This window comes from Sardina pilchardus, chromosome 3 (genome assembly GCF_963854185.1).
Source record: "Sardina pilchardus chromosome 3, fSarPil1.1, whole genome shotgun sequence".
Classification (NCBI taxonomy): Eukaryota; Metazoa; Chordata; class Actinopteri; order Clupeiformes; family Clupeidae; genus Sardina; species Sardina pilchardus.
In genome coordinates, this window is record NC_084996.1 from 39,679,587 (window position 1) to 39,707,482 (window position 27,896).

At 38.8% G+C, this 27,896-nt stretch overlaps 1 protein-coding gene across 1 annotated transcript; it reads left to right on the forward strand.

The window, feature by feature from the left end:
* Nucleotides 1-346: 346 nt before the first annotated feature.
* Nucleotides 347-24,760, forward strand: gpr146 (G protein-coupled receptor 146). The gene is made up of 3 exons (XM_062533287.1): nucleotides 347-613; nucleotides 18,058-18,164; nucleotides 22,911-24,760. The coding sequence occupies exon 3, from the start codon at nucleotides 22,956-22,958 to the stop codon at nucleotides 23,952-23,954; it is 999 nt and encodes a 332-aa protein (XP_062389271.1). The 5' UTR covers nucleotides 347-613; nucleotides 18,058-18,164; nucleotides 22,911-22,955; the 3' UTR covers nucleotides 23,955-24,760.
* Nucleotides 24,761-27,896: the final 3,136 nt, after the last annotated feature.

Genomic DNA, 27,896 nt, shown 5'->3' on the forward strand with positions numbered 1-27,896 from the left:
TGTAGCCTAATAGGCTGTGACTTTTTTTTGAGGATCATGAAGAGGTTGGGGGGCGTTTGCCCAAAGTCTTATTCTCGGGACACAAGAATGTCACACAAGAATGTCGCACAAGTCTCCGAGCAAATCTGTTTCCCTGAGTTGGAGAGCGGGATTTCCGAATTTCCGACGTGTCATGAAGAGAGCGTGACCGTTCCTCCCTTGCAGGGCAGGGACCTCTGTGAGCAGGCTTGATACTGCCTGGATGGAAGCCTTCCTGTCCGCTTAGTCCAATGGCTGCCAGGAGGTCTAGTCAAGCCCCACCTATCGCACGAATAGGCAGCGTCACGTGACACTGTTGTTCTACAAGACTAGTAAGACCAGAGAAATTCTCTGGTAAGACTATGTTAACGTTAGTTGTGTTGTCTCCCTGTCTATCTGAGTTAGAGGGTGAAGTTAAAACACAATTTGGAGGATTTTCCGGAGCATAGGGTATTCAGTAATTTTCTTTCAGACGTCTTTCTCCTTCGGCCTATGCATAGGGATATTTACTTTCATCTGAAACATAGCTAGAGGAAATGTTTGTAACTTTTCAACGACAGAAATGCCGTGAGCTGTGCCAAGACAAGAATACCTGGTAAGTGTATAATAACTTTGTGCTTTCGACTTCTGCCTTTAACGGTAACTGCACATGTCTCTAGTAAACAATTGATTTGATTGCGCAGATAAAGGTCACATATAATTTGCGTCTGACGTTGGGTTCGTAATGTCAGCACGCTAGTTGGTTTCTCTTACATTAGCTAACTTAACAAACTTGACAGCCATTGGGGAGGGAACGGACTTTGGTGATGGGGGCGTGTGTGGGTAGGTTAACATAAACTTATAGGCTACGCTACGGGATATCAGCTATATCCTTGGACAGGGACATCGACATATCAGAGGAGGCTTTAGACTATGGGTGAAGCAGCACTTCACAAAAAAAAAAAAAGTTACCAAAAACAAATCTTACAAAAATCTTTTTTTGTCTATTTAACAAAAACGCACCAGCTGTTTTCTTGAAATCAGTGTTGTGAGTGTAAAACTACGGAGCCCGGGAAGGGTCAGGTGGGTGAATATGTTTTAAGTGCATTCCCTTGCCATAGTTTGCGTTCCCTTGCAATACTTTTTGCGTTCCCTCGCAATAATTTTGCGTTCCCTCGCAATACTTTTTGTGTTCCCTCGCAATAACTTATATGTGTTCCCGTCAACTTGCTTCATACATTGGCCTACCATACAGGTGTACATGGACTGCAGTTCATCTCATGGATAATCTGGACATTATTAAGTTTTACTTTAACCTGGGGCTCACATACTGCAATATACTGGCGGATTTGTCTGTGAGACACAATGTGATTATAAGCATGAAAACTCTGAAGCGTCTGCTAAAGAAAAACGGCTTGTTTCGGCGCAGCATGAGAGTTGACAGCGCATTAACCTGATGTAGCCTTACTAGCCTAGGTTAGCCTACTGTATTGCGCCCAATGTTGTCTTTATGTTTTAGAATGTAGTGTGAGATTTCAGGGGAGACTTATTTGGCTGCTCCTAGGGCCGAGGTACTTGAATTGACTGGGGTTAACTCCTTCTCTCCTTCACAACAGCATGCAGGATAATAACTTGCACAGTGGTTTGGATCCGAGGATTTATTTTGTGATCTCTAACAATATAGCCTATATTCACATCGCTCAGGTCCCTGTAACATGCCTCTCTCTCCCACTCCAATCTCACACACACCCTCACTCCCTCTCTACCCCTCCCACTCCGCAAACGGAACCTGCGGCTTAAAGGACATACACATAGCCTACAAGTTATTGCGAGGGAACGCAAAAGTTATTGCGAGGTAACGCAAAAAGTTTTGCGAGGGAACGCAAATATTCACCCACCTGACCCTTCCCGGACTCCGTATAAAACAGGGCCACCCTCACCTGCAGTGACACAGGGAATTGGGTGAATCAGACTGCTTCATCAACTTTCGGTTTTCTTCACTACCATAGATATCTTTTTTTGTTTCAATGGATCTCTCATAGGCGGCGAGCTATAGGCCTACTGTGCCGTTTTACAAGTGAAATTTGTCTTAATTTAAGATGAGATTTAAGCAGATTGGCAGATACATTTGCTTGTTTGTTATGTCCTAATTTAAGAGGATTTTTACTTCAAGTTATCTGACAAGAAAGCTCAAAGTAAGTATCTTTATACTAAAAACAATACAAACTAGATTTTTAAAAATCTTGATATAACATTATACCACTTGGTTAGATATCACTTTTTGCAGTGTGACTAAGGTTTCATGTATTTCTGAAAAAAGTGTGTATAATAAAAATCAAATAAACCTGACTGCTTGGAGGTCATACACCGATTACCAAGATCACCACCTTTGCTACCAGGTCGAATTATCTTACAGATGTTCACTTTGCTGAAGTCTTGGAAAAAGCTGTAACCAACATACTTCACCTCCATATGGTTTTGGACTGAAACAAGCTCCTCAAATAACTGCAGCATACTCTCTCAATCACGCTGTGCACAGAGTCACATTCAATTTGTGTGTGACCTCCTTGAAAGTGCTTCTGCGTCACTTCTTGTTTTCTCTCAGTGGCAAACTTTAAGAGGGCATTGCTCAGGAACAGGGGGCCTATTGCACAAAACTAGGATAAGGGATTAAGCCGGGATATCTTGGGTATCCTGGCTCAATTTATCCGTGATCCAGTTGCACAAAAGCGGGATAGGGGGCAGCACGATATGTTATGGTATAAGTTACCATGGTGATTTATTCTGTGGAGCTAGCCTGCTCCAGACCAGGCTAAGTTGATTCTAATTGTAATTACATTATCTGATTGGTTCAGCTAGCTGTCATTCAAATCAGACCTCCATGTGATTTTTTTAAAGAGCTGTATTCCATTTATATATTATTTGCTACTTGCACCTCCTCACAAAACACAGCAGAATGTCTGCCTAATACCATATGGATGTCATTTAAATTATGGTGGCCTTATAATTAATAACATAGCCTACTCGTTGTTTGCTTCTTTTTTGACGGATGTTTGATGAATAGCCTGCTCTAGTAGTTGATTGGAAGTGGAGGGGACATTTTTCGAAGGTGTTTTCAACTAATTCGGCTTTTAAGACATACTTTGTGCATTTTTGCGGTGAAAAAGCACTTTCTTATGACGTTGTGTGCCGAGACAAGGAAGCTCTCACACGTGGGTGCATACGTAAATTTGCATTCAGTTGATCTGCCACACCTACTCCCGCTATGTAACAGAAATAATCATGATACCCCATCCAAAAAAGTAAAACTTTACCTCGTTGTTAGTCTATATCAAAAGTGGTTGTTCACTTTGTGTGCAAGACGCTATTTTTCGCGTCTTTTTTTATTCCAACCGTGAGTTATTTGGGGGAGAAACGAGAACACGCACACATACCGAATAACTTACACCTGGCTTGATGAATCCGTGTCAGCTCATCCTGGATTGGTCTTTGTGCAACCAATTAAGGCGAGACACTACAGGTGAATAGGGTAACATTTTTAAACTAGAAATGCAATTCCAAGGAATTACCAGTGCATGAAAATGCAAAAAAATGTAGATATGGCTACTAAGGTGTAGCTAGGGTAAACATGGTGGTTGCATAGTTTAAAGAGAGTTGATAGTGTTATGGTAGACATTTTAAAGCTTAAACATTCCTGTTCTAACTTAACTAATAATTTCTAACAGGTATTCTAAAATGTTAACTATGCTAACAATGCTAACCAGGTTGATAAGTTAACTTAGCTGATGATTTCTAGCAGTAATGCTAAAAAATGCTAACTATGCTAACATTGCTAACTATGTTAACTATGCTAACCACGTTGATTAGCTAACTTAGCTAATCATTTTAGCAGTTGTGCTAAAAATGCTAACTATGTTAACAATGCTAACTATGCTAACAATGCTAACCAGGTTGATGAGCTAACTTAGCTAATCATTTTTAGCAGTTATGCTAAAAATGCTAACTATGTTAACAATGCTAACTGTGCTAACCATGCTAACAATGCTAACTTGCTAGTGAGGACTTTTATTTTGAAACAGTAGTTGCTAGGGTATCCATGGTGCCCACTATCAAGAATAAAGAAGTTACTGTAGTATAATCATGTTGGTTGCTATGGAAACTGTCAAAAACGCTTAATTTTAATGGTTGCTATGTTGGTTGCTAGGTACATGGAGGATTCATTTAGTTGACTGGAGGCATAGTTGATGATAAATGACAGTTGGAATGGTTGAACAGTTAAATAGTTGAGTAGTTTCAGTGGTTAAATGATTTAATAGTGTATTATTGCAGTGAGGACTTTTATTTTGAAACAGTTGTGGACAGAGGAAACAGTTAACAGGATATGTAGTCTTCACAGAGAGATTGTATGCTTAAAGCCTGAGAGAGGGAGGGCTGCTGCAGGTGGGGCTGGCCACCTGGCATAAGATTCTAATTGCTCAACGACCCGATTGTGATGTCATAGAGGCCAATGTTAAGTCTATGGGGAAATGTTTAATAGTTTTTAATTTATAGTTCAAAAAGTATAAAAGTTACAAAGTTGAAAAGTCATAGCAACCCGATCCATTAGAATACCTACGTTACAAAGTTTGAATGAAGTTTCTAAGTTAAACGGTTGAAGAGAAATTGCGGTTAGAAAAAGCTGTCAGCGGAATAATAATAAAGAAAACTAGAAATGCAATTCCAAGGAATTACCAGTGCATGAAAATGCAAAAATAGATAGATAATGTAGATATGGTTACTAAGGTGTAGCTAGGGTAAACATGGTGGTTGCATAGTTTACAGAGAGTTGATAGTGTGAAGGTAGACAGTTTAAAGATGAAACGTTCCAGTTCTAACTTAACTAATGATTTCTATTCATGTTAAAATGTTGATTAGCTAACTTAGCTAATTATTTCTAGCAGTTACGCTAAAAATGCTTATTATGCTAGCAATGCTAACTTTACTAACAATGCTAACCAGGTTGATTAGCTAACTTAACCGATGATTTCTAGCAGTAATGCTAAAAATGCTAACTATGCTAACAATGCTAAATTTGTTAACAATGCTAACCAGGTTGATTAGCTAACTTAGTTGATGATTTTTTGCAGTTATGCTAAAAATGCTAACTATGCTAACAATGCTAACTATGCTAACCATGCTAACTAGCTAACTTGCTAGTGAGGACTTTTATTTTGAAACATTTGTTGCTAGGGTATCCATGGTGGCCACTATCAGGAAACAAGAAGTTACTGCAGTATAATCATGTTGGTTGCTATGGAAACGGTCATAAACACTTAATTTTAATGGTTGCTATGTTGGTTGCTAGGTACATGGAGGTTTCATGTAGTTGACTGGAGGCATAGTGGATGATAACTGACAGTTGGAATGGTTGAACAGTTCAATAGTTGAGTAGTTTCAATGGTTAAATGATTTAATAGTGTATTATTGCAGTGAGGACCTTTATTTTGAAACAGTTGTGGACAGAGGAAGTAGTGAAACAGGATCTGTAGTCTTAATGAGATTGTATGCTTAAAGCCTGAGACAGAAGGTGCCTCTCATAGCTTTTACGCGTCCTCTCTCGCTCCTCACTGATCTACATAAAGAATGATGGAGCGGCAACAATGGGATAGTCTAGCCCTTCTTCTATCTTTCTTTATGTAGATCATTGAGGATCGAGGAGCGAGGGAGGACATATAAACGCTGCTTGAGAGGGACCCACAGTAAATACTTTAAAAGTTGTATGTAGATAGTCTAATTAATGTTGATAGATAGAATGTTTAATGGATGTTGATAGGCAGATTGTTTAATAGATATTGATTGACAGTTTAATGGGTGGATGAGTGAATGGTCTGAAGAAGATGAATGGATAGAAGGTTGGATGGAATGTGCCTTATATTCTTGTTAAGAGAGACACTGATACAGCTCTCTGAGAGTAGTTGACACAGGTGTAATCAATTTAACTGGCTAGTCTTAAGAGAGCCAGAGTACTCTTAAAGCCTGAGACAGAGTAAATAATTTAAAAGTTGAATGTAGATAGTCTAATTAATGTTGATAGACAGAGAGTTTAATGGATGTTGATAGACAGATTGTTTAATAGATGTTGATAGACAGTTTAATGGGTCGATGAGTGAATGGTCTGAAGAAGATGAATGGATAGAATGTTGGATGGAATGTGCCATGTGAATGTGATATTCTTGTAGAATGGAGAGACACAGCTCTCTACTGAGAGTAGTGGATACAGATACAGGTGTAATCAATTTAACTGGCTAGTCTTAAGAGAGCCAGCCTGAGACAGAGTAGATTGTTTAAAAGTTCAATGTAGAGCGTCTAATTGATGTTGTTGATAGGCAGACTGTTTAGAATGGGTGGATGAGTGAATGGTTTGAAGAAGATGAATGGATATAAAGTTGGATGGAATTAGGAGGACTTATTTTGATACTGTTGTGCGCAGAGGATACAGGGGAACAGAATATGTAGTCTTCAGAGAGGAGCCTGAGAGAAACTGACAGTTGGTGCCCAGGTGGCTGACCAGCTGGCGTAACATTCTAATTGCTGCCGTGATGTCATAATGAGCAATGTTAAGTCTATGGGGAAATTGTAATAGTTTTTAATTTATAGTTTAAAAAGTATAAAAGTGACAAAGTTGAAAAGTCATAGCACACCTGTCCTAAGTAAGACCTACGTAACAAAGTTTGAATGAAGTTTCTACGTTAAATGGTTCAAGCTCAATTGCGTGCGTTAGAAGAAGAAGTGGAATAATAAAAAGCCTAGGAAGAACAGTACAGTGCATTTTCATGCACTGTAATAATAAGAAGACTAGGAAGAACAGTACAGTGCATTTTCATGCACTGTAATAATATGTATCACCATGAAACTTTCTCAGTTGATTACTTACTTAAATATGAGAAAAAAATATATTACAAGTTTTTGAAATGTGTATGTTTAATTATGCAAATATGTGTGATTTTGCATATTTCCGGTAGATAGATCTGAACATATGATGAAGTCAGGTGCAAAATTATTCTTTCATGTTGTTTACAAACAAGATTGCAATAAAATTACAGAGGGATTTCATGATATCTGCTTTCATTGCCTAGAAAATCCAAATATACTGTCCATAGCCATAAAAAAGATTTTTGCCATGCTTTTTTGATTAAAATGTCACTTAAATTAGGGCAGGAATGATGTATTAACAAATCCCTCTGTAAATATCTTCAGAATACTGTTAAGTGTATAACTGGAAAGTTTGGAGTACATAGTGTGTGTTGCGTACAGTAATCCTTGTCTTATTCCTAAGTATCAGATGTTTATGTCTTATTCTGTTAAACATTTATTTTTCATTTACTTGCTGGGTGATGAACCAATAAAATATTTCCTGTATTTCCTAAATAAATTGCTGCTGCCACTATTTAATGCCACTAGATGTCACTATTTAGTGATATCAGCAATGTGTTGTTATAGTAGACCAATATTTTAAAAATAACATTTCAATAACCATAGCCATGATACCATCTTGAAATTTCACAGTCTGAAAGCCCATTTCTTACTCTTTCTGGAGATGTGTTCAATTCATTGGTATAGCTTGTCATACCTCTGTAATGGGGAGATACAATATCATCCAAATGGATTATTTTTCAGTTTTGTGTTACAATACTTCCAACAAAAAAGCAATATAGACACCTCTTAATTACTTTTTCAAAAACAGCTTAAACACTTCTGTAGAGAGACATAACTATTTGCCATTTGCCATTTAACATTTTGTTTATAAATTGTGTAATGGGGCACCCAATGTGGGGATGTGAAAAAAATCTGCAATTTTTCTTTTGATTTCACAAGATTGAAACACAGTCAGTGTCAACACATACGGCTTATGAATGAATATGTGGAATCTATACGTAGCAATCATTCACAGAAAATTTGTCTTTAGCTTGAAAACTTTTTGAGATAATGACATCTGAACATCGCTTTGGTACATTTCTCGAATCATCCTTGAGATTTGCTAAACAGTAAGAGCATTTCTCAAAACAATTTGAACAAATAGCAAAAAAACATGGATTACCTAGCCTGGAAAACCAGCGCCAACTGCTGGACGGCAAAATGTTTTGCCTGCATTTGGGTCTGGCCTCGGACCACTGTACATTTTGAAAACACTGCCCTGAATCTGGCAGATGGCAACTAAACCAATCACAACGCAGAGATGTGTTTTGAATCAACGCGGGTGGGGCAGAGGGCTCTGGGGCGGGGTTTTGAGGGAGCGTTGGCCTATAGCACAGACACGGTTTGAAAGACAACGGGTTGTGCTCATCAACAATGTTCCGTTGTATCCATTCATCGGAGCCAGACTAAATTAGACGTCCAATCCATTTAGGCTGGTTTATCAGGCTATGGATTACCTGCAAAAGCCAGTTTCTTGCTCAAAATCCTTAGTCCATCTCTCAAAACTAAATATTTGTGTCAATGAACATGTCAGTGCATCAGAATGTCAAGTCCTCGTGTCATCGTGTACGGATAAGACAGTCAAATGGCTTAGTCATGTTGTCAGTAACAGTGTACTCTGGAGGGATGTTCTGATGTAAACTATGGCTAAAATTTGTATGACATTTTTTGTAAATAATAGGTTACACCTGTATGTGGGAGTTGGATCGACAATATTCACATTTACGCTTTTACTATTTTTACTGTAATTTGTTGACAGACCCTGTCATTGTGCTACAGTACAGAAAGGAAAAGACAGCACTGCATAGTATAAAAGAAAAAATGAAATAAAAGTAAAAATTTGACCATAGGACAATCTCGTAAGGGAAAACTGTAATTGCAGTGTTGTAGGATACAGTGCAGACTTCCTATACCTCCTGATGTTCCTGTCTTTTGGGCCACAAATTCTCATATAACCATGTTTAACCATTTTGCATGTCTAGACTTAAACTATGAACTAATGCCTAAATGTTGTGGGGGGTGAGACTATTTAGTAGAGAATTGTTCATAATAATTTGCATGGATGTACCAAAACATTTGCAACTTGCTCAAATAAATGAGAAACTGCTTTTTTGATGTGCACAAGTGACACAATGATGTGAAGATTGAATAGGTAGTTCTGATCTGAGAAATGTACCAAAGCAACTGAGAAAAACTGTATTACAAAACCCAAGCTAAAGTAATGCAAATAAAATATTAAAATACAACTTAGAATTAGGCCTACTTATTGTCCCACTGTCTAGTTTATTTATTTGTTACCCTGACTAGTGCGGTAAAGTGCAAACACACCAGCACAAGACATATCTAGGTAGGGCTGAGCTCCACTCTGCTAAGGTTAAATTGCGGATCATTCACGAGAGGATTTTGGAATGCAGAGATTCAATGCAGATCCACAGATCTTGTTAGAGTGGTGAAATACATTATATTGTGGAAGAAGTATAGCCAACCAAGCTCAAGTAGGCCCTAGTTCAGTGTAGCGGACCTCACATAGACCTACGCCTAGTCGGGAAATTGGGGCTTTAATAATCGTTCTTTTCTCGGACCGATAATTATATTTTAATTTTATATTGGTGAGATTGCCCACATTTTTTTATTGTGAATGTCTCATGCCACGGCCTGAAGTGTGCCAAGTAAGATGTGAACAGGAAACAAGTATCCCACATCAGCTAATAAAACTGAAAATACTTGCCCTACGCTGCCTACAGCAGCTCTTCTCTTTGAAAGTGCAAAGAATAATCATTTTTTTAAAAACTCAACATCAGTGTTAGGTTGGGTGTGGAAGCAGACCCGGCGGCAGACACCAATTCACAGACGGGTATTACATTTTTTCCGGGGCGGGTACAAATGTATCACTATTCCGGGAATTTAATCGACCACGTTAGTTTAAGATAAGCCATTAAAGGTGGGGTAGGAGATGTTTGGAGCATGCTCTCTGAAGCATTTTTTTTTACATATTGCTTGAAATACTCTTCACACCCCCATTGCAACCAATGAATTAAAAGTTTTGACACACTAAATTAAAAGTTTTAGTGGCCTCTAGAGTGAACAATCCAAGAAAAACACTATCCAATCATAATGAACGGACTGTTAACAATGATTGGATTCTGATACATCTATTAAACGGCAATCTGCTCCTCCCTCCCGCTTGTGAACAAGCATTGCACGTTCCTGTACTCTGGAAGCGTGACTTCGGGGTGTATTTTCAAAATGCAGCTTTGCTGGAATCGTTTCAGGATCTTCTACCCTACCTTTAATAGACACTGCAGTCTTGGGGTGCTTTCACACCTATTTTGTTCTTAAACACGGGCTGAATTGATACAAATTCGTCCATTGTCCCTTGAGGTCAGTTTGGTTCGTTTCATGTTCACAATGCCAACATTTGAAGCTGAACAAATGATGTAAACACACATGAACTTTTCTCTACCACATACGTTCTCTGATTGGTCACATTTTGACACTTGACTAGCCTAGTTAACCTAGCTTGCTGTTGCAACAGAATGGGTTACCAACCGATACAACTAATAACAGCCTACTGGTAGCTTTATTACAATTACATTACAATTATTTGGCTGGCATTTAATAGGCCTACTATTGGCCTACTACTTTTCAACAAAACGTGAAAATAGGCTAATGCTTACACTGGATGAGAAGGCGGACTGCCACTCAGAACCGAAGGAGATAACTAGTTCTAACGGATGCATCTATTTTTATCCCAAATGCATTCAATCTCACTGGTAAGTATAATAGCATAACTTGGAAATTACTTGATAAACATATGGTGGTTTATTTGTTCCGCTACACGGGCCGATTGCTTTCTCAATGCAAACAAACCGCTCTCGGGTTTGATTGGAAACGAGCAGAGACCACCTCCTAGGCAGTCTCAGCCCGTTTGTTTTGTTACGGAACAGAGTGTGATTGCTGCTTTCACATATACCCAATCGAATTATCTTTGGGGGAAACGCTCCCTGTTCCGATTCAAATAGCCAGGTGTGAAAGCGCCCTTAGTCAGAGGGCCTGTGTGTCTAATTTGGGGGCTCGTGGGAATCGCATGTTAATTTTTGGAGACTATTAAATCTTTGTTCTATGAGTTCTTATGTGTAAAAAAATATGTCTCCATTTTTTCACCTGCGTGAAGCTGGCCCCCCATGTTATTCAAAAATGATTAAAAATACTGCTATTCGTTTGTGCTACGTTTGTGCCGGTTTGTGCCGTAAAAATGATCATTTGTGCCGTTAAGGGTTTTTAAGTAATTCAACTTTACATTTTCTGGCCAGTGACGTCACTCAGCCCCCCATTCATGTCCAAATTTCCCCAAAATGGTCTCAATCGTTTGTGCTACGTTTGTGCTGGTTTGTGCCGTTAAAAGTAACATTTGTGTTGCTATGTTTTTTAAGCTATTCCATTTAATTTGTTACACGCGTGACGTCACCCAGCCCCCCATCAATGTCCAAATCGTCCGAAAATGGTCTCAATCGTTTGTGCTACATGTGTGCTGATTTGTGCCGTTAAAAGAAACATTTGTGCGACTATGTTTTCTACGTTATTATGGTTTATTTATTACTCGCGTGACGTCACCAGCCCCCCATCAATGTCCAAAACTCCCAAAAATGGTCTCAATCGTTTGTGCTACGTTTTTGCTGATTTGTGCCGTAAAAAATAACATTTGTTCAGCTATGCTTTTTAAGTAATCACGCTTTGTTACAGGCGTGACGTCATTCAGTCCCATTCAGCGTCCAAATCTCCTCAAAATAGTTGCGCTCGTTTGTGCTACGTGCGTGCTGATCTATTTCATTAAATGTTTGTGTTGCCTACTATGTAGAGGTTAGCCAGGGGGGCTTGTACAGCAGTTTTAGCTTATGCTAGACATCACCCAGCCCCATCAATGTCCTTATCGATTTACGGTGCTACCCTCTTTACTTGTTTGTTTCTGCTGCCAGGAATTTTATACACCAGTTGCTGGTGCGTAACGTCAGAATTGCTGTAACCGAAATTAACTGAGATTGGAGTAACTGAGCTGGCGTTTCTCCTCAGCTGCAGACTGATGGCCAGCAGTTAATTCTGGTTACAGCAATTCTGACGTTACGCACCAGCAACTGGTGTATAAAATTCTGGGCAGCAGAAACAGCCAAGTAAAGAGGGTAGCACCGTAAATCGATAAGGACATTGATGGGGCTGGGTGATGTCTATCATAAGTTAAAACTGCTGTACAAGCCCCCCTGGCTAACCTCTACATAGTAGGCAACACAAACATTTAATGAAATAGATCAGCACGCACGTAGCACAAACGAGCGCAACTATTTTGAGGAGATTTGGACGCTGAATGGGACTGAATGACGTCACGCCTGTAACAAAGCGTGATTACTTAAAAAGCATAGCTGAACAAATGTTATTTTTTACGGCACAAATCAGCACAAACGTAGCACAAACGATTGAAACCATTTTTGGGAGTTTTGGACATTGATGGGGGGCTGGTGACGTCACGCGAGTAATAAATAAACCATAATAACGTAGAAAACATAGTCGCACAAAAGTTTCTTTTAACGGCACAAATCAGCACACATGTAGCACAAACGATTGAGACCTTTTTCGGACGATTTGGACATTGATGGGGGGCTGGGTGACGTCACGCGTGTAACAAATTAAGTGGAATAGCTTAAAAAACATAGCAACACAAATGTTACTTTTAACGGCACAAACCAGCACAAACGTAGCACAAACGATTGAGACCATTTTGGGGAAATTTGGACATGTATGGGGGGCTGAGTGACGTCACTGGCCAGAAAATGTAAAGTTGAATTACTTAAAAACCCTTAACGGCACAAACGATATTTTTTACGGCACAAACCGGCACAAACGTAGCACAAACGAATAGCAGTATTTTTAATCATTTTTGAATAACATGGGGGGCCAGCTTCATGGAGGTCATTTTTTCCTGAAGGTTTTAGTGACCCTAATCAAAGGTCAAATTCTGAAAAGGTCCAATTAGGCGTTTTGCCCATAAACCTCACATTTCTGGTATTGTAGCACAGGGGTTGGTGCCAAAAAGCAAAGATATTCTACAAGGTTGTGTGCAAAAGTGGACCACATGAACAATACAACATTTAAAAAAAAAAAAAAAATTTAGGCTGATGAGTGGTCTCTTTAACAAGACATTGTGCCTAAAGTGTTCAAAATTGTCTGCCTAAAGATACTTCAATATCAATGCTATCAATTCATGCCTATAAGTGTGTTTGAGTGTAGGCCTAGCCTGCTCTGCCAGTTCTTGTCTACACCCATCTCTGTTATATCAAGTTTAATGGACTTTTACACAGCCAGCACCAGCTGAGGCCTGTAAAGGCCTTCCTTAATAGCCTACTGTATGTATGAAGTGTGAAGAACAGAAAAGGGCAAAAGGATCAGATAGACAAACAGACAGGTGTGTGTGTGTGTGTGTGTGTGTGTGTGTGTGTGTGTGTGTGTGTGTGCGCACACATGTGTGTGAGTGAGAGAGAGACCTGGATTTCCCCCTTATGTATTAGGCCTATACTTACTTTACTTGATTCAATTAGAAAAAGTGGATTACTCAATTGGAATGAGTATTTGAGCACAGTAAGGATGTGTTTCATTCAGAACTAGACTGTTTCATGTAATTGTAACATACAGTGATATGGTTTGATAAATTGGACAGCCCTAACTTTCCATTTTCAACTTTACATCCTTATTGTGTTCATATAATCTTTCCATTTGAGTAATCAAGTAAGGTAAGCGTATACAGTACAGGGGAAGGGAAAAGAGGGGTTGTCACATTTCCCAAACCACAAAACATTAAACTAAACAAACAAATGTTTTTCTTTCAAACACAATGTTATGTTGAACTGACATATTTTGCCACAGCAACGAATGAATCCAACATAATCATGTTAGATCAATGTGAGGCACCTAAGTACTGAACCAATAAGGCAAATTAATTCATGGGATACCTTGGTGTCACCATTACATTGTGCTCCCATTAGCCTTTAGAAAACAGTGAGATAGTCATGCTAACAGTGTTGCCAAAAGTTTTCACATGAGAGCATAATGCTTAGAAACCAGTACAATTTGGAGCCAAGTTATGTTACTGTATCTCCACTTCTGAAGCACTTACATTCACTTTCCAGTCTTATACCAAACAATATTTACAAGATATTTACAGAGGGGTTTGTTTGTTGTTGATATATTATTCCTGGCCTGATATGACATTTTGTCCTTAAAAACATGGCAAAAAAATGATTTTCCAAGGCTATTGACAGTATATTCTGATTTACAGGACAACAGAAGTAGATATCCATAAATGCCTTTGTAATGTTTCTCCCATCTAATATGTTAACACAATTAAAAAATAATCATTTTGAACCTGGTTTCATCCAAAATTCAGATTTTGTATTTTAAAATGTATGCAAATTATAACATATTTAATTAAATCATGCCTAATTTGCATATTTAAACCTTCAATTACAGAGAACTTTTTTTTCTTATGTTAATGTAAGTAATCAGCTGGGGAAGTTTCATAGTGGTATCTGCTAGTTAAACATTTTACCCTTTTCACCTGTAGTGTATCGCCTTCCAGTGAAATATACAATATCAGAAAAATAGGGTAGACATCATTTTTCTTTATGTTCAATGACCACTGAAGACAGTCCAACCACTCTCCAAAAATTAACATTTCAGTCCCACGTAAACCACATAGGCCCCCTGACTATCTATTGAACAACTGAATTCAAACAAATATCTAGTGCCAAAAATGACTGAAATGTGGCCTACAATTAGGCTACTTTCAATTACAAGCGTACACAAGACACTGTAATATGAAAATGTAGACGTTTGGGGTGGCCTATAACCTGATGTAAAATGGTGCAGCTCCTTCAAGATAACCCTGTGTGCAGGCATGGAGAAAGACAGCGAGAGATGTTTAGGAGATGCCCACGTTAAAAGTAGGCCTAGACAATTTGTCGAGGCTAGAACGAGTCATATTCAAAATAATGCAAAGAATAAATCCACAGACAAAACCGAAATCCTTGTTCATTTGCTAACCACTCAAATAGAGGTAATTGGAGTTCGCCCGAAGTTACAGATAATTTCAGCCCTGGAGCAGTAACAAGCTCTGTTCTCCGATTAGGTCAGAGGAAAAAGCAAGCTTAAAGAGACCCTATGCAACTTTTTCATAGTCATAATATCGCTTAGAAATCGTTGTTTTGCTTGACTGACCAGTTTTATCGAAAACAGTAATATTTCCTCCCGCCCCCAGTGTCCCTATCCGCTATTGCAACCTTGCAGTTTGTTCAGGAGACGATCACTCCTTGTTTACATCTGGAAGGCTGAGACGCGTAGGGAACAGGAAGAACCACGCTTGCAATTTATATATTTATATATATAGCCTATATATGTATAAATACACACGCTAAAGCTGTCGGGGGAGCTCTGCAGAGAAATATGCAAGCATAAAACGAGCGAAAGCGAAAAACGAAACAGAAACCGGAGATGAAATCGCCAATCCTGCATAGTTTCTCTTAAAAGGTTAACGCTATCAAACAAACCCAGGAACTACTTTTACTACTAACTACGATATGAGACATAGCTGTGAGCCTATAAGTCCTATATTTGTCATTGGATGACTGGGGTGAAGTAAGCCCATACTGCACCACTAAAACCATCTCTCCATTAAGGTGCATGTAAGTACACCAGTTATCGCTGCCTTTTTTTCGTAGCCGTCCTTAAGCCCAAACCGTAGTGGGGGTTCGGGGGTGTCACCCCCGAGAAAATTTCTTAAATATTGCTGTGTAAATGCACAAATTCTGTGCACTTTCAGTCAGAGATTAGGGCCTGCACTGTCTGACTCCTAAACATTCCTCACCTATTATTTAGCCTATGCATGAAAACATTTTTGAAAACGAAACTCAGCCATATTATTTTCTCAACCTTAGTTTACATTATGTGTGATAACTCTAAACAGCTACTTTTGTCAGATGGCCATTATACATAATTGAAAAGCTGAGATTCCAGGCTTTCAGTAAAGGTATGTTTTGCCCCCATTTTGGTAACGACCAACCCCTCTGGCTCACGGATTAATATGTTATTGAGAATGATGACTTTCTCTTCAGCATTGTCGTAGCGTAACCTGCTAGCCATTAAAACGAGGCAATGAAACAATGTCACGTTGACTGCAAAGATTGTGCAGACTGCGATTGACTGGCACACGATCACACACACATCATACGTCGGACGCTTTATGCTAGTTTCTACATGGGTTTAGGTAGTGATCGGGCTATATTAAAACCACACTTCAATAGTGGTTGGTGAAAACCGGGACATATTAGCGTCCCGACGGGCTTTTGTCGGGACTCGGGACACGCCACTCAAAATCTGGACTGTCCCAGGAAACCCGGGACGTCTGGTCACCCTAGTTTTGGCCCTATTTGCATGTGTATCTAAAGGCTGATGAGCCACTGCAGGGAGATTTTTTTTTGTCTCTTTCCAGTGATTGGTAGACCTACACAGGTATGTTGTATGTGTGTTTGTGTGTTAGCATGCTGAATGTATTTCCACTCACATACCCAACACCGACACAGTCTTATCCACCACTCTCTCGCCTGCACTACTGTAACTTAGCCTGACGAGCCAGACCCACATCAAGATGTAGGGTCTGGGAACTCACCGTAGTAAGGGCTCAATCGGAGGGGTGGGATAAACAATTGTCTTTCAAATTCCATCTCCGCAATAGGATAATGCTAAACGAATCATCTTCTTGTTTTCAAGTAGCAGGCTGCGTAACCTTCCCTCTCCACACAATAGGATAACACTAAACGAATCATCTGCTTGTTTTCAAATAGCAGGATGCGTTACCGTTAGGGGTGGCACGGTTCACAAAATCTACGGTTCGGTTCGTATCACGGTTTAGGGTCACGGTTTTTGGTTCGGTACGGTTCTTGTTATTGTTTCTTTTAATCTTTAACACTCCAGAATAGGGGTGGGCGATGATGTATAGCCTATCGTTTGTGATATCATCATGAATGTTGCAAATGCAAAATTACTTTATCGAATATTTAAAGTAGGCTACTTAAGGGGTGGGAGGGGCACACTCAATCACGCATTGAAACCCCATAAATTCATTAAATCAGGAGGTGTCCAAGGAGGTGTGCAGAAGCCACTGGCTGCAGCAGAGCAAGTCACATGATCACTTGTGGGCACCTTGTCACACGTGCCTAATGTTTATGTTGTGCAGCTACTTTGTGGCATTGAGTTAACAGGCTTTTTTTCCTACACGGTTACGTTGTTATGGAGAGAAAATATTAGACTTTGAGTATGTATTTTAATAGTCAGTTGAAAACAAAGAACTCTTCTTATGTAACCCAAGTTGTGTAAATGGACTGAAGTTCGCTCTAAATATCTACTTTTATCGTTTATGCTAACCGTTAGCATGTCTATGGGATTTCTCATAGACATTAGCCATAAGCTAACACATTACTTTATGTTCTGTGACTTGGAATGCTAGCCTACGTGATTGCTCTTTAACAAAACATTTAAGGAAATAAATGTACAGTGTTCTGCTGGCGCATCCTGCAACTCCGGGCAGTCTTTGTCTCTCGCACTTCTTAAGACTGTAATGGATGGATTTCGATGAAATTTCAGGGAATGTCAGAAATGACCCAAGGAAGAATCTATTACATTTTGTGCGTGATCTGTATCACCGTCGGGATTCCAGAGCCATTTATGTTTTTCGCTTGTTTTTATACTGTGTATTATGCATGTAAATGTATGCAATATGAATACATGTACTGTTGTGCTTTTGATGCCCTATGTCTCTGTATATTGACAATGTACAAGGACTATATCCTTTGTCTGCCTGTCCTTCCTTCTCTATTTTACTATTGCCTTAAGCACTCTTCATCTGTGACAAGCGTTTTGTAAATAAAGCTGACTTACTTGGATTTTCTTCAGTTGAATGTTAATGAATGTGCATAAGATATACAAATGACACCAAACTATAAATGCATAGATTTCTTATCGATCTCCAGGACAACTTATTACTTTGTTTTCCCTCTTTGTATGCAGGTTAATGAATATAAGCTCCAAAGATGTAAAATATCAAGAGACTGAGGACTCTGTGTCCAGTTGGCTTCCTGGGGGCTGTGATGGAGGGGGCTATAGCAGACTCTCAGGTACGTTTAATGGCTCAGTCAGTTTGCATTGTAACACTTCATTTGCGCTATGTTGATACAGTTAATGGTAACTATTTTATACAAATATAGCATACAAATTTAGAACTATACGAGAAACATGTAATGAACATGGACATCGCTATAGTTGCTTAACTCACATTGTTTGTGTTAGCCTCCTTGATGTCTGACAGAAATTAAGTTTTTTGCGGACATGCGTGTAGAAACAACCATTCAAATCATCGGGGCTAATCCCTTTCACTTCAACTGCACATTGGCCCTCATTTATGAAACATGCATAAGTCATAAATCAGGTGCATGCTTATTTTCACGCAAAGCATGGCATTTATCAAATTCTTTTTTTTTTTTCTTCTTTTTTTTTATCAAATTCAACGTGAGCGGTTGCTACGAATCTCGAATTTCATGTAAAGTTGTATACTTACTTGTATAGGTTTAGTCGCCTTTTTCATTTTTGACAACTTTTGGACATATTCTAAGGGGTCAATAAAGAGTAAAAATGGGATATAACATTTTTATCCTGTTTATAGGATGGCATTCCGATCCCTCAAACAGAAAAAAATGGGTTTAAACCCCATATTGTCCTTCTAAGAGGTTCATAAAAATCGAACCAACACCTCCTTCAGCCAAGACAATTTTTCATTTTTTCTAACTTCAGACATGTACTGAGGGGATATTAAAATGGACAGGTCGGATCTACCACATTCACATGGTCTACAAAGTGGCATACTATTGCAGGAGAAAAGAACTGTTGGATTTGCATTTCATCTTGTCCTTGAAAAAAGGCAATGAAATTGGCATTTTTAGGAAAAAACACCATTTTGGCCATCTTTGAAGGCCCATAGCCTCGAATTACGAAAACATACCATCTCAATTTTTTTTCAACATGTTCTCTTACTCATGGACTATATATATGTAAAGTTTTAAAAATGTGAGTGCTATCCATTCATGACCATAAGAGAACAAAAACAGTTTTTTTTGTTTTTCATTGCTTTAAAAAAAAATATGGGTTTGTTTCGATGAATAAGTCTTCAATGGTGGGAAGGACTATAATTCCTTTGTGATATTGGACAACTAAACAGGGTACTGCCCCAGTGTTCAAATTTTTAGAAAATAATATGGTAGGCTTAAGACAGGAGAGGGGTTTTAAAAAAAGTGGTGCTCATTAAATACAGGCATTTTCAGCCTTTTTTTAGGACACGTCTATCCACATTTGAAGAGCCATATCTCAGAAACTAAACAAGTTACCAAGCTAAATTTTTGGTTTTCCTCTAATGAGACATGGAGGAACATTTTGACCAAAAATCAGGAAAAACTGAGGACCATGGTGTCGGACCTGTTCCAACTGATATGGAATTGTCCATACGGCGGCCATCTTGAATTTTTGGACAAAATTTAACATGCCCCAAGTCTTAATCTGTTTCAATAGGGGTTCTGACCAGGAATCCATTGAGAAAACTTTGACAGTAAACTAGGCCCAAAAAGTTGAGCAAATGACCTGTCTATAAGTGGGTCAGAACGGCCCGGCGCTTCTAGTGCTAGTGGACTCACTTTTGGAAGTTCCTTCCTGGTTGAAAGGTTTTACAGCACATTCCTATTCATTGATTACGTTACTTGATAATGTTAAGATAGGCAAGATTGCATGGAAAAAGGAACTTGGAACTGAAATATCAGAAGAGGTATGGACTACAGCTCTAACAAGAGTGAACAATAACACTTCCTGTGCGAGACTGGGTTTAATCCAATTCAAGGTTGTACATCGCCTACATTGGTGTAGAGCTAAGATATCATCATTCTATCCTAATGTAGATAGCAAATGTGTAAGATGTCATGTTAATGTAGCTGACTTGACACATATGTTTTGGTCATGCCATACACTAGTAGGATACTGGTCAACAATATTTGATGTATTTACTGAAGTTCTTGGGACGACTTTAGCACCATATGCTATGATTGCCATATTTGGTGTACCAGGTGAAGAAACAAACTTGACACGAAAACAACTCAGCATCGTAGCATTTGTAACTTTTTTGGCACGTAGGCAAATTTTACTGCTTTGGAAATCAAGTGCCCCACCCACTGCAACACAGTGGCTTAAAGATGTAATGTTGTTTTTACATCTAGAGAAGATTAAATTCACAATAAGAGGTTCTAACAAATTTATCTCAGTGTGGGGATCACTAATGTCGTACTTTAGTAACCTCCAAGCCCTACCCATGTAGTGAGTGGACATCCTGGATAGCTGACAATGACTGCCCCCACTTTATATTCGAACTACACTATATACACCTGACTTAGTCGGACAAGATGATGCTTCTTATGACGGCCTCTAGAGGCCTGATGTGCTACAAATATTGTATCTTGTTACTTCTGTGTCAGTTATTTTGTAACAAACTTTTGCACATTTGCACAATGTTCTCTATACTATGGGATTATGGTGTTTGTTGTACTGATTGTACTTGACATATAGTGATTGTTAGGAAAGAGTATAATGATGAATTGAACTATTCATATTGTATTTTACCTAACTTATTCCACATAGATGAATTACTGTAATTACTGTCTAAGGCTTTTACTTAACTTATTTACTGTCTATGAATTGAGGAGATGTGATTTAAACAATATTTGATCTGCTATTATGTATATGTATAAATATAGCCTATGTAAGCCATGATGGTTAATTGATTAGTTAATTGATCACATGCTTGACACAGTCCAATCAGCAACAAGTGGTTTCTATTAAAGGTGTGTTCCTGTATTGTTTGGTGAAAAACTTGACAAAGGCTTCCAAGCCGAAACGTTGTTTATTAAACTTTTGGCATCAGAACAAGAGTGTGCGGTTTCCTCCATCCTCTTTTCATGGAAATAAATGTAACCACCTTCAACAAGGCTACTTTTGAAGACATTTTGTTTCAAGTGTGTAACAGATGTCGACTATTTAGTAAGGGAGTTAGTCAGTTAGTTAGTTGGTCATAAGGTAGGCTAAGCATAGGTTACATTAGCAAAGTTAACTTTCACTCAAATCACGTACTTCCGTGAGTACACTTTCGTGCAGCACCCTATGTGCACGATGGGCTACTATACTACGATAGACCTACAATCAGGATGTAGGCTAGCCACTTAAGCAGCATTCACATACGTCACTACTCGCCCATCTCTGAGCGAGAACTGTCAATGGAATGTGAATGTGTTCTAGCGGAATGTGGCCAGGACAGGTGATGCAAGGACTAGCGATGCGATGTGGGCGGGTATGGAGATAAAATAATTTTAACTTTCAGCGATGCGAGTGAAACGAGTACCAAATCAGAATGTTGAATAGAGATGATTGACAGTTAACGGACATGTTGCAGTGGGAAGTAAACTAGCGGGGAGCCATGGCAACCGACGCCGGCAGCAGATATTTTTTTCTGCCAGCGAGTAGAATTTCGGCGAGGAGCGATGGGCGAGTAGCGACGTATGTGAATGCGGCTTTAGAGTGGTAGCAAAATAGGGCAGCCAGACAGCCTTGCGCAGACCAGACAGACGTACTAGCTCTCTCATAAAAGTGAATGCGCCTCTGAGGTGTCTGGTCCACGATCAGGAAATTTAGTTTTTGACTTGAGACATGTCATTACAAGTCAAAGAGGCAAAGTCTGAGTCAAGTCTCAAGTGAATAGCACTCAATTACAAGTCAAATCACAAGTCAATGAGAATTTATCAAGTCGAGTCTGAAGTCATTAAAATCATGACTCTGAGTCTGACTGGAGTCCAAGTCATGTGACTCAAGTCCACATGTCTGCTTTTATATCCAAGGTATCATTTGAAAGATGTTTTTGTTGTGTCAGTAGAGTTGTTGGTTTCATTTATACCATACCATAAATTATTATGAAGATATGCAGTCAGGGAAAATGGTGTTGTTATTGGGCAAGACTGGTTTGTGCATACAAAAAATGCACTATAAATAAAATGACTTGACTTGACTTGACCATCCAAATGTGTAGTCTGGTGATAGCCAGACCAATTTTGGGCATCACCTTACCAATAAATGGTCTTGAAAATGTACTCTAAGGGGTATTAATACCAATTTATCCATAGTGTTGCTCTAAGTGAGGGTTGGTCTTCTGTTCTTCTCATAATCTTGCCAGAGAATGGGTGCCCAGTCCTTATCCTCGAAGACAGGATTGTTTTAATAGACAGCCATGCATTTCCAGAATGAGTCATGTTAGTTGCGATAACTTTTTAGGCACTTTTAAAGGTTGGATATTTCCTCATTTTTTTTAATGTAAGGCATTAAGATCAATTAACAAAAGATGATTTTATATTCCTCTTTATAGTCAACTTTAGCATGTGTTCAATGCAATGGGGCTCATCATCCACAAATCAGACACATTACCCTCTGATGTTAGTCTGAGCCTGCAGGCAGTGCTATTGCACCAGCATGAAACAGATCATAAACAAATGAGAGGGGTTTTTTTTATTCTGCCAACGATAAGAAAGACTTGACAAATCTGATTTGAGCATATACATTTTTTGCCGATCAACTCAATCAGATGAGATTTTGACTGTTGACTATCAGATTGCCATATCAAGGCACATCTCTGTTAAATATAATATGCTAAATATGTATGCACTTTAACAGTCATCGTATAGTAGTATTTTTCCATCATGTCCACTTTTTCAAGAATAATTTTATGAAAACGTATCTTTTTATAAAAATAGAATTAATGTTATTCTTATTTTTTTTTCCCACAGCTGACCCATCAAACTGAAGCTGATCCTTGTGTCTGAGGCCCCACAATGTGGAGCTGCATGGTTTACAATGAAACACTAGACAGTGTGGACTATCACCTTTGTCAGGACTTTGGATTTATCATATCTGTCCTCTCTCTTATCTACCTCATCATCTGCTTTCCTTTGGGGCTGTACTACAACACCTTACTGGTGGTGGTTAATCTGTCTAATAAGGTGACCATGACTATGCCAGATGTGTATTTTGTGAATATTGCCATAGCTGGTCTCATGCTTAACCTTATCGCTCCTGTAGAACTTTTGGGGCCTGGCTTTACACAGTGGCCCCTGTGGGAGTACAACAATGAGATCTATATTACTCTCCTCATCCTTTTCAACATTTCCGCCCTCGTTATCATGTACTCTACTACGCTGCTAAGCTTGGACTACTACATAGAGAGGGCCCTACCACAGACGTACATGTCCAGTGTTTACAACACCAAGCATGTATGCGGCTTCATCTGGGGTGGGGCTGTACTCACCAGCTTCTCCTCTCTGCTCTTCTATGTTTGCAACCATATCTCCACCAAAATTATGGAGTGTTCCAAAATGCAAAACAAGGAGGCAGCTGACACCATTATGTTGTTTATTGGTTATATTGTGCCAGTCATGGCTGTACTTTATGCTTTGATACTCATCCTCCGCATCAGAAAGGAGTCTACGCCACTGGACCTGGACACCGCCCGGTTGGATCCATCCATCCACAGTCTTTTACTGGCTTCTGTATGCATTCAGATTCTGCTGTGGACCCCATACTATATGATGCTGTTTGTTCACACTATCCTGATACCAGGGAGGGAGTCAAGCAGACAGAAAAGTAGCACACTCTATTTTCTAAGGTGTATGTCCGTGTTGTTGGCATTCTCTAGCAGTTTTGCTATTCCTCTTGTATATAAGCAGATGAACAAGAATTTCTCCCAAAAATTGAAGGAGTTGCTGAAGCAGCTGATTTGTAGAGAGCAGGCCTGCCCACGTGAACAATCACTGGAACAGCAGGCCATCACATGATTCCCTAACATCACAGGTACACCAGAACTTTGATATGGAAAACCATCACACCTCATGCCATTTTGACTTCTAATAGATTATCCAAATCAAATCGAAACTGGTAACTACTCAATTTCAGGAGATAACATCCAACTTTCTAACATGTCAAAGGCACTTCTAATGGTGCCTTAAATTCAAATGATGATGATGGCATTATTAACATTTTACCATGTCTACCTATTGATCTTCCAGAGAATATATATATATATACCTCATTCCTTATTCCTAAACCTAATGGGCATTATAGTTCAGCAATTGAGAGAGCCTAAAATTGTCTGGCCTGGCAAGAAAAAGAAAGTCTACAAGGGTTGTTAAACACAACTTGGCTTGGTGCTGTTTGACTTTCTCTCCCTGACTGTGATTCACTTAGAGATATTTTATTGAGGATTTATTGATTTTTGAAAACAAATGACAAATCAGTAATTTATGTACATTTGGAGTCAATCCATAATTTACCAATTTAGAAATCTATGGATACTCCTGCTTAAGCTTTTGAGCTGTCAAGTAGCAAAATGTATTGAATTCATAGCTTTGTATAACTTATATTAATATGGATGTGAGTTAGTCAGAATTACTTTAACCTAATACCTTAATACAATCAATTAGCCAAGTCTTTGTTTTCCTTGAGAGAGAGGGTGGAAAGCGCTTGATATGATAACCAATGATATTGATGTTCATTATGCCAGTATATTGTATTGTATCTGTATATTGTATGTAAAGAGGTTTACTGATAAATAAGCAGTTTCAGAATTACATTATTCATTTTACTCACACTTTCTTTGGTTTTATTGTGTCTGCTTTATTGCCCCCATGAATTAGATTTTCTTAAATGTTAAACTAATAGTGATATTCAGCCTTGCACCGTTTCAGCCTGCATGCATCTCCCATTGACTTAGGTCAGATTTACATACCATGGCAGTAACATTTTTCGTGGGGACCTGCCTTGGCTCAAACCTACAAAGACACAACACCTTAAATAGCAGGGATTTAAGCTGTCTGTCCATCCAAATGGAAAAATGTGTCCTCTCAGGTATTCAATGAGTCATGTATGTAAATGAACAATAGCTTTTATTTTCAAACGAGATCACGGTTCTCCTGCCTCATTTATTTCACAAAGGGAAACTCCCTTTGAAGGTTAAAACAGGTATTTATTTATTTATTTGTATCGGGGGAGACGTATAATCCTATTGGTCTTTTTACATATTAATAACCCTTTCATGCGCAACGTCCACATACAGTATGTGGACAGTAACTTTAACTCTGCTTTCTATTTGTTTATCATGTTGATATATACCAATCCACTTCAGGGCAGTTTTAGTAGGTCCATTGCAATATATTAACAATATGTATCCTCTTATATTTGGAATATTGACTGCTTGATGACATCATCAATTCAACATGAGTGACAGTAATGGCCATGTACTGAATGCTCCAGGCATATCTGTAAAAATATTCTTTTCTCTAATAACTCTCTCTCCCATGCACTTCCTGTCACTCTCTACTATCCCTTTCAATAAAGGCATAAAACGCTCAAACATATATATAAAAAAAGAAGGTAAAATCAGGTAAAAAAAAAAAGTATTATGGTGTACAGGAGAGTGTGTTGAACAAAGTTTTAGAAATTAAATTTGATGTAAAATACAGTTTGTGGACCCTAAAAAGCAACTGGACGTTGCGCAACAAAGGAGTTAAATGACCAAAAATCTGATTTTGTAACTAGGATTTTTTTTTATTCATTGTATTGTTCAAATATGATTTTAACTACTTTAAATTACAAAGAAACAAACATTTGGTAAACATATTTATAAAAAATGACCTAATTACATGTGGTAATGCCAAGGTGGTATGGTAAAATGGGGGTAGTAGAGGGGTGGGTGGGTAGTAGAGGGGTGGGTATGAGAGTACTAGAGGGGTGGTTGGGTAGTGGTCGTAGTATGGGGGTAGTAGATGGGTGGGTGAGATAGTAGAGGGGTGGGTGAGTAGTAATGGGGGTAGTAGAGGGGTGGGTGGGTAGTATGGGGGTAGTAGAGGGGTGGGTGTGGGGGTAGGTGGTGTAGTAGAAAGGTGGGTGGACAGTATGGAGGTAGTGGAGGGGTGGGTATGGGGTAGTAGAGGGGTAGGTGGGGTAATAAAGGGGTGGGTGGACAGTATGGAGGTAGTAGAGGGGTTCTACTAAAAGAATCTGTTGTTATTTTTTCATTAAAGTCACATAAAGGTCCATAGTTTTTGTCATTACTCTTCATTCACATACATGGACAGTAACATAACTTCTATATAAAATATTTTTAAAAAAATTCAAATTGCTTTTCAATAGTAGGCTCATATAGAGTAATAAAATTAATATTAAAAAATCTAGAATTTTTTTTTTTCATAATGTGTGCATGAAAGGGTTAATTCAACTCAAAAATATGAGATTTGACACTATGATCTCAGCTCTTTCCTCATTTTTGTTCAAACAGCCCCTCATTTCATCCATCATACTCATTCATCAACATTCTTTTGATCAGAAAGAATTTGCAACAAATGCCAGTACTTAATGAGTGTCACTGTTATATTCCTCTCCTCTCTCAATGAAACATTTTTTTTAGCTGAAAATGTGCACACTGGGGTAGTAACAGTGATAGCTCTAATTTCATATTGAAATTACTGTCCTACCCACCATTGCTGTGGTATTGATTGAAATTATATTGAATAATAATAGGCTTACAAAATCGGCAGCAAAAAAAGCAGATTTTTGTTTGCAAGTGATTTTGATGGAGTGCACTGACAATCTCAAAACTTTGTAGAAGTGTAGTTCATTAGGGAATGTACTGTATATGCTGAAGAAGTGTGGAGATGGTTAGTTGTTTTTTTTTTCTTTTCAAAAGCTATTAGCTCTTAAAGTTAAAAGTCTAAAAATTGCAATTGTATTACCCGCTTAGAAACCCTTTTTTGTTGCAATAGTATTCTGGATTTGGCAAATCGGATCATTCATCTGTTCTCCCAATGCCAGCCTATAGGCAGAAGCTGAAACGGGAACCGCCTATGATTCGCTCAGTACAGCACTGGACAGATCAGTCAGATGCTACACTGCATGACTGTTTCCAAACAACAGACTGGGGTTTCAGGCTACCGCGGATAACATCGATGATTACACTGGAATTGTATCAGACTACATTTGTAAGTGCTGCATAGACGATGTTGCACCGCGAGTGACTGTACAAACTTTTCCTAATCAAAAGCCATGGGTGAATGGAGAGGTCTCTTCAGCACTCAAGGCCCGGACAGTAGCCTACCAGTCTAGTAACTCTTGTAAGGATCCCAATTCTCAGGCTGATGACATTATTTTCAATCATATATGTTTACCTTTTCACATGAGAAACTAACTTGGAAGCAAGAAATGTAAATTCAATGTATTTGTCTTCACTGATACCCACTGAGGAACACAATGGTCTCTGTCCCACAGTGTATCAGTCTCACCCATAGCATCCCCCATGTGATCCCTAAAGGAATAACCCTTAACCTGTCGACCTCCAAACATGTGACTACTCTCACATGTCCTTAACCTGTCACAAACTGAGTAACCTATAAAAGGGAAATCTACCCATAATTCTTGGAGTTATTCTGTTGTCAGATGCTCCCACACAGTAGGTGTGTAGTCTTCAATCCTCTGAGCTGGTAATGTATTTTCATTCTCTGACTGTTTTGCACTATAGCCTAAGTAATTCCTTTAACCTGTTGAAGTAACTTTCACACTATGCATCTAGATGTACTTCTGTAATGTGTTGGATGAATAACTTGTACCTGTCCAATAAATTGTTATGCTCTGATCCGCATAGCCTTTCTATGTACTTATAGACCAGAGTGGTAGTTACAGGTAACGGTGTTGGCGCAATGAATGACCAGGATTTAACTATCGCCGCC

Bases quoted from the DNA above. Each gene is read 5' to 3' on its own strand.
- gpr146 (XM_062533287.1), top strand. From the start codon at position 22,956: ATGTGGAGCTGCATGGTTTACAATGAAACACTAGACAGTGTGGACTAT.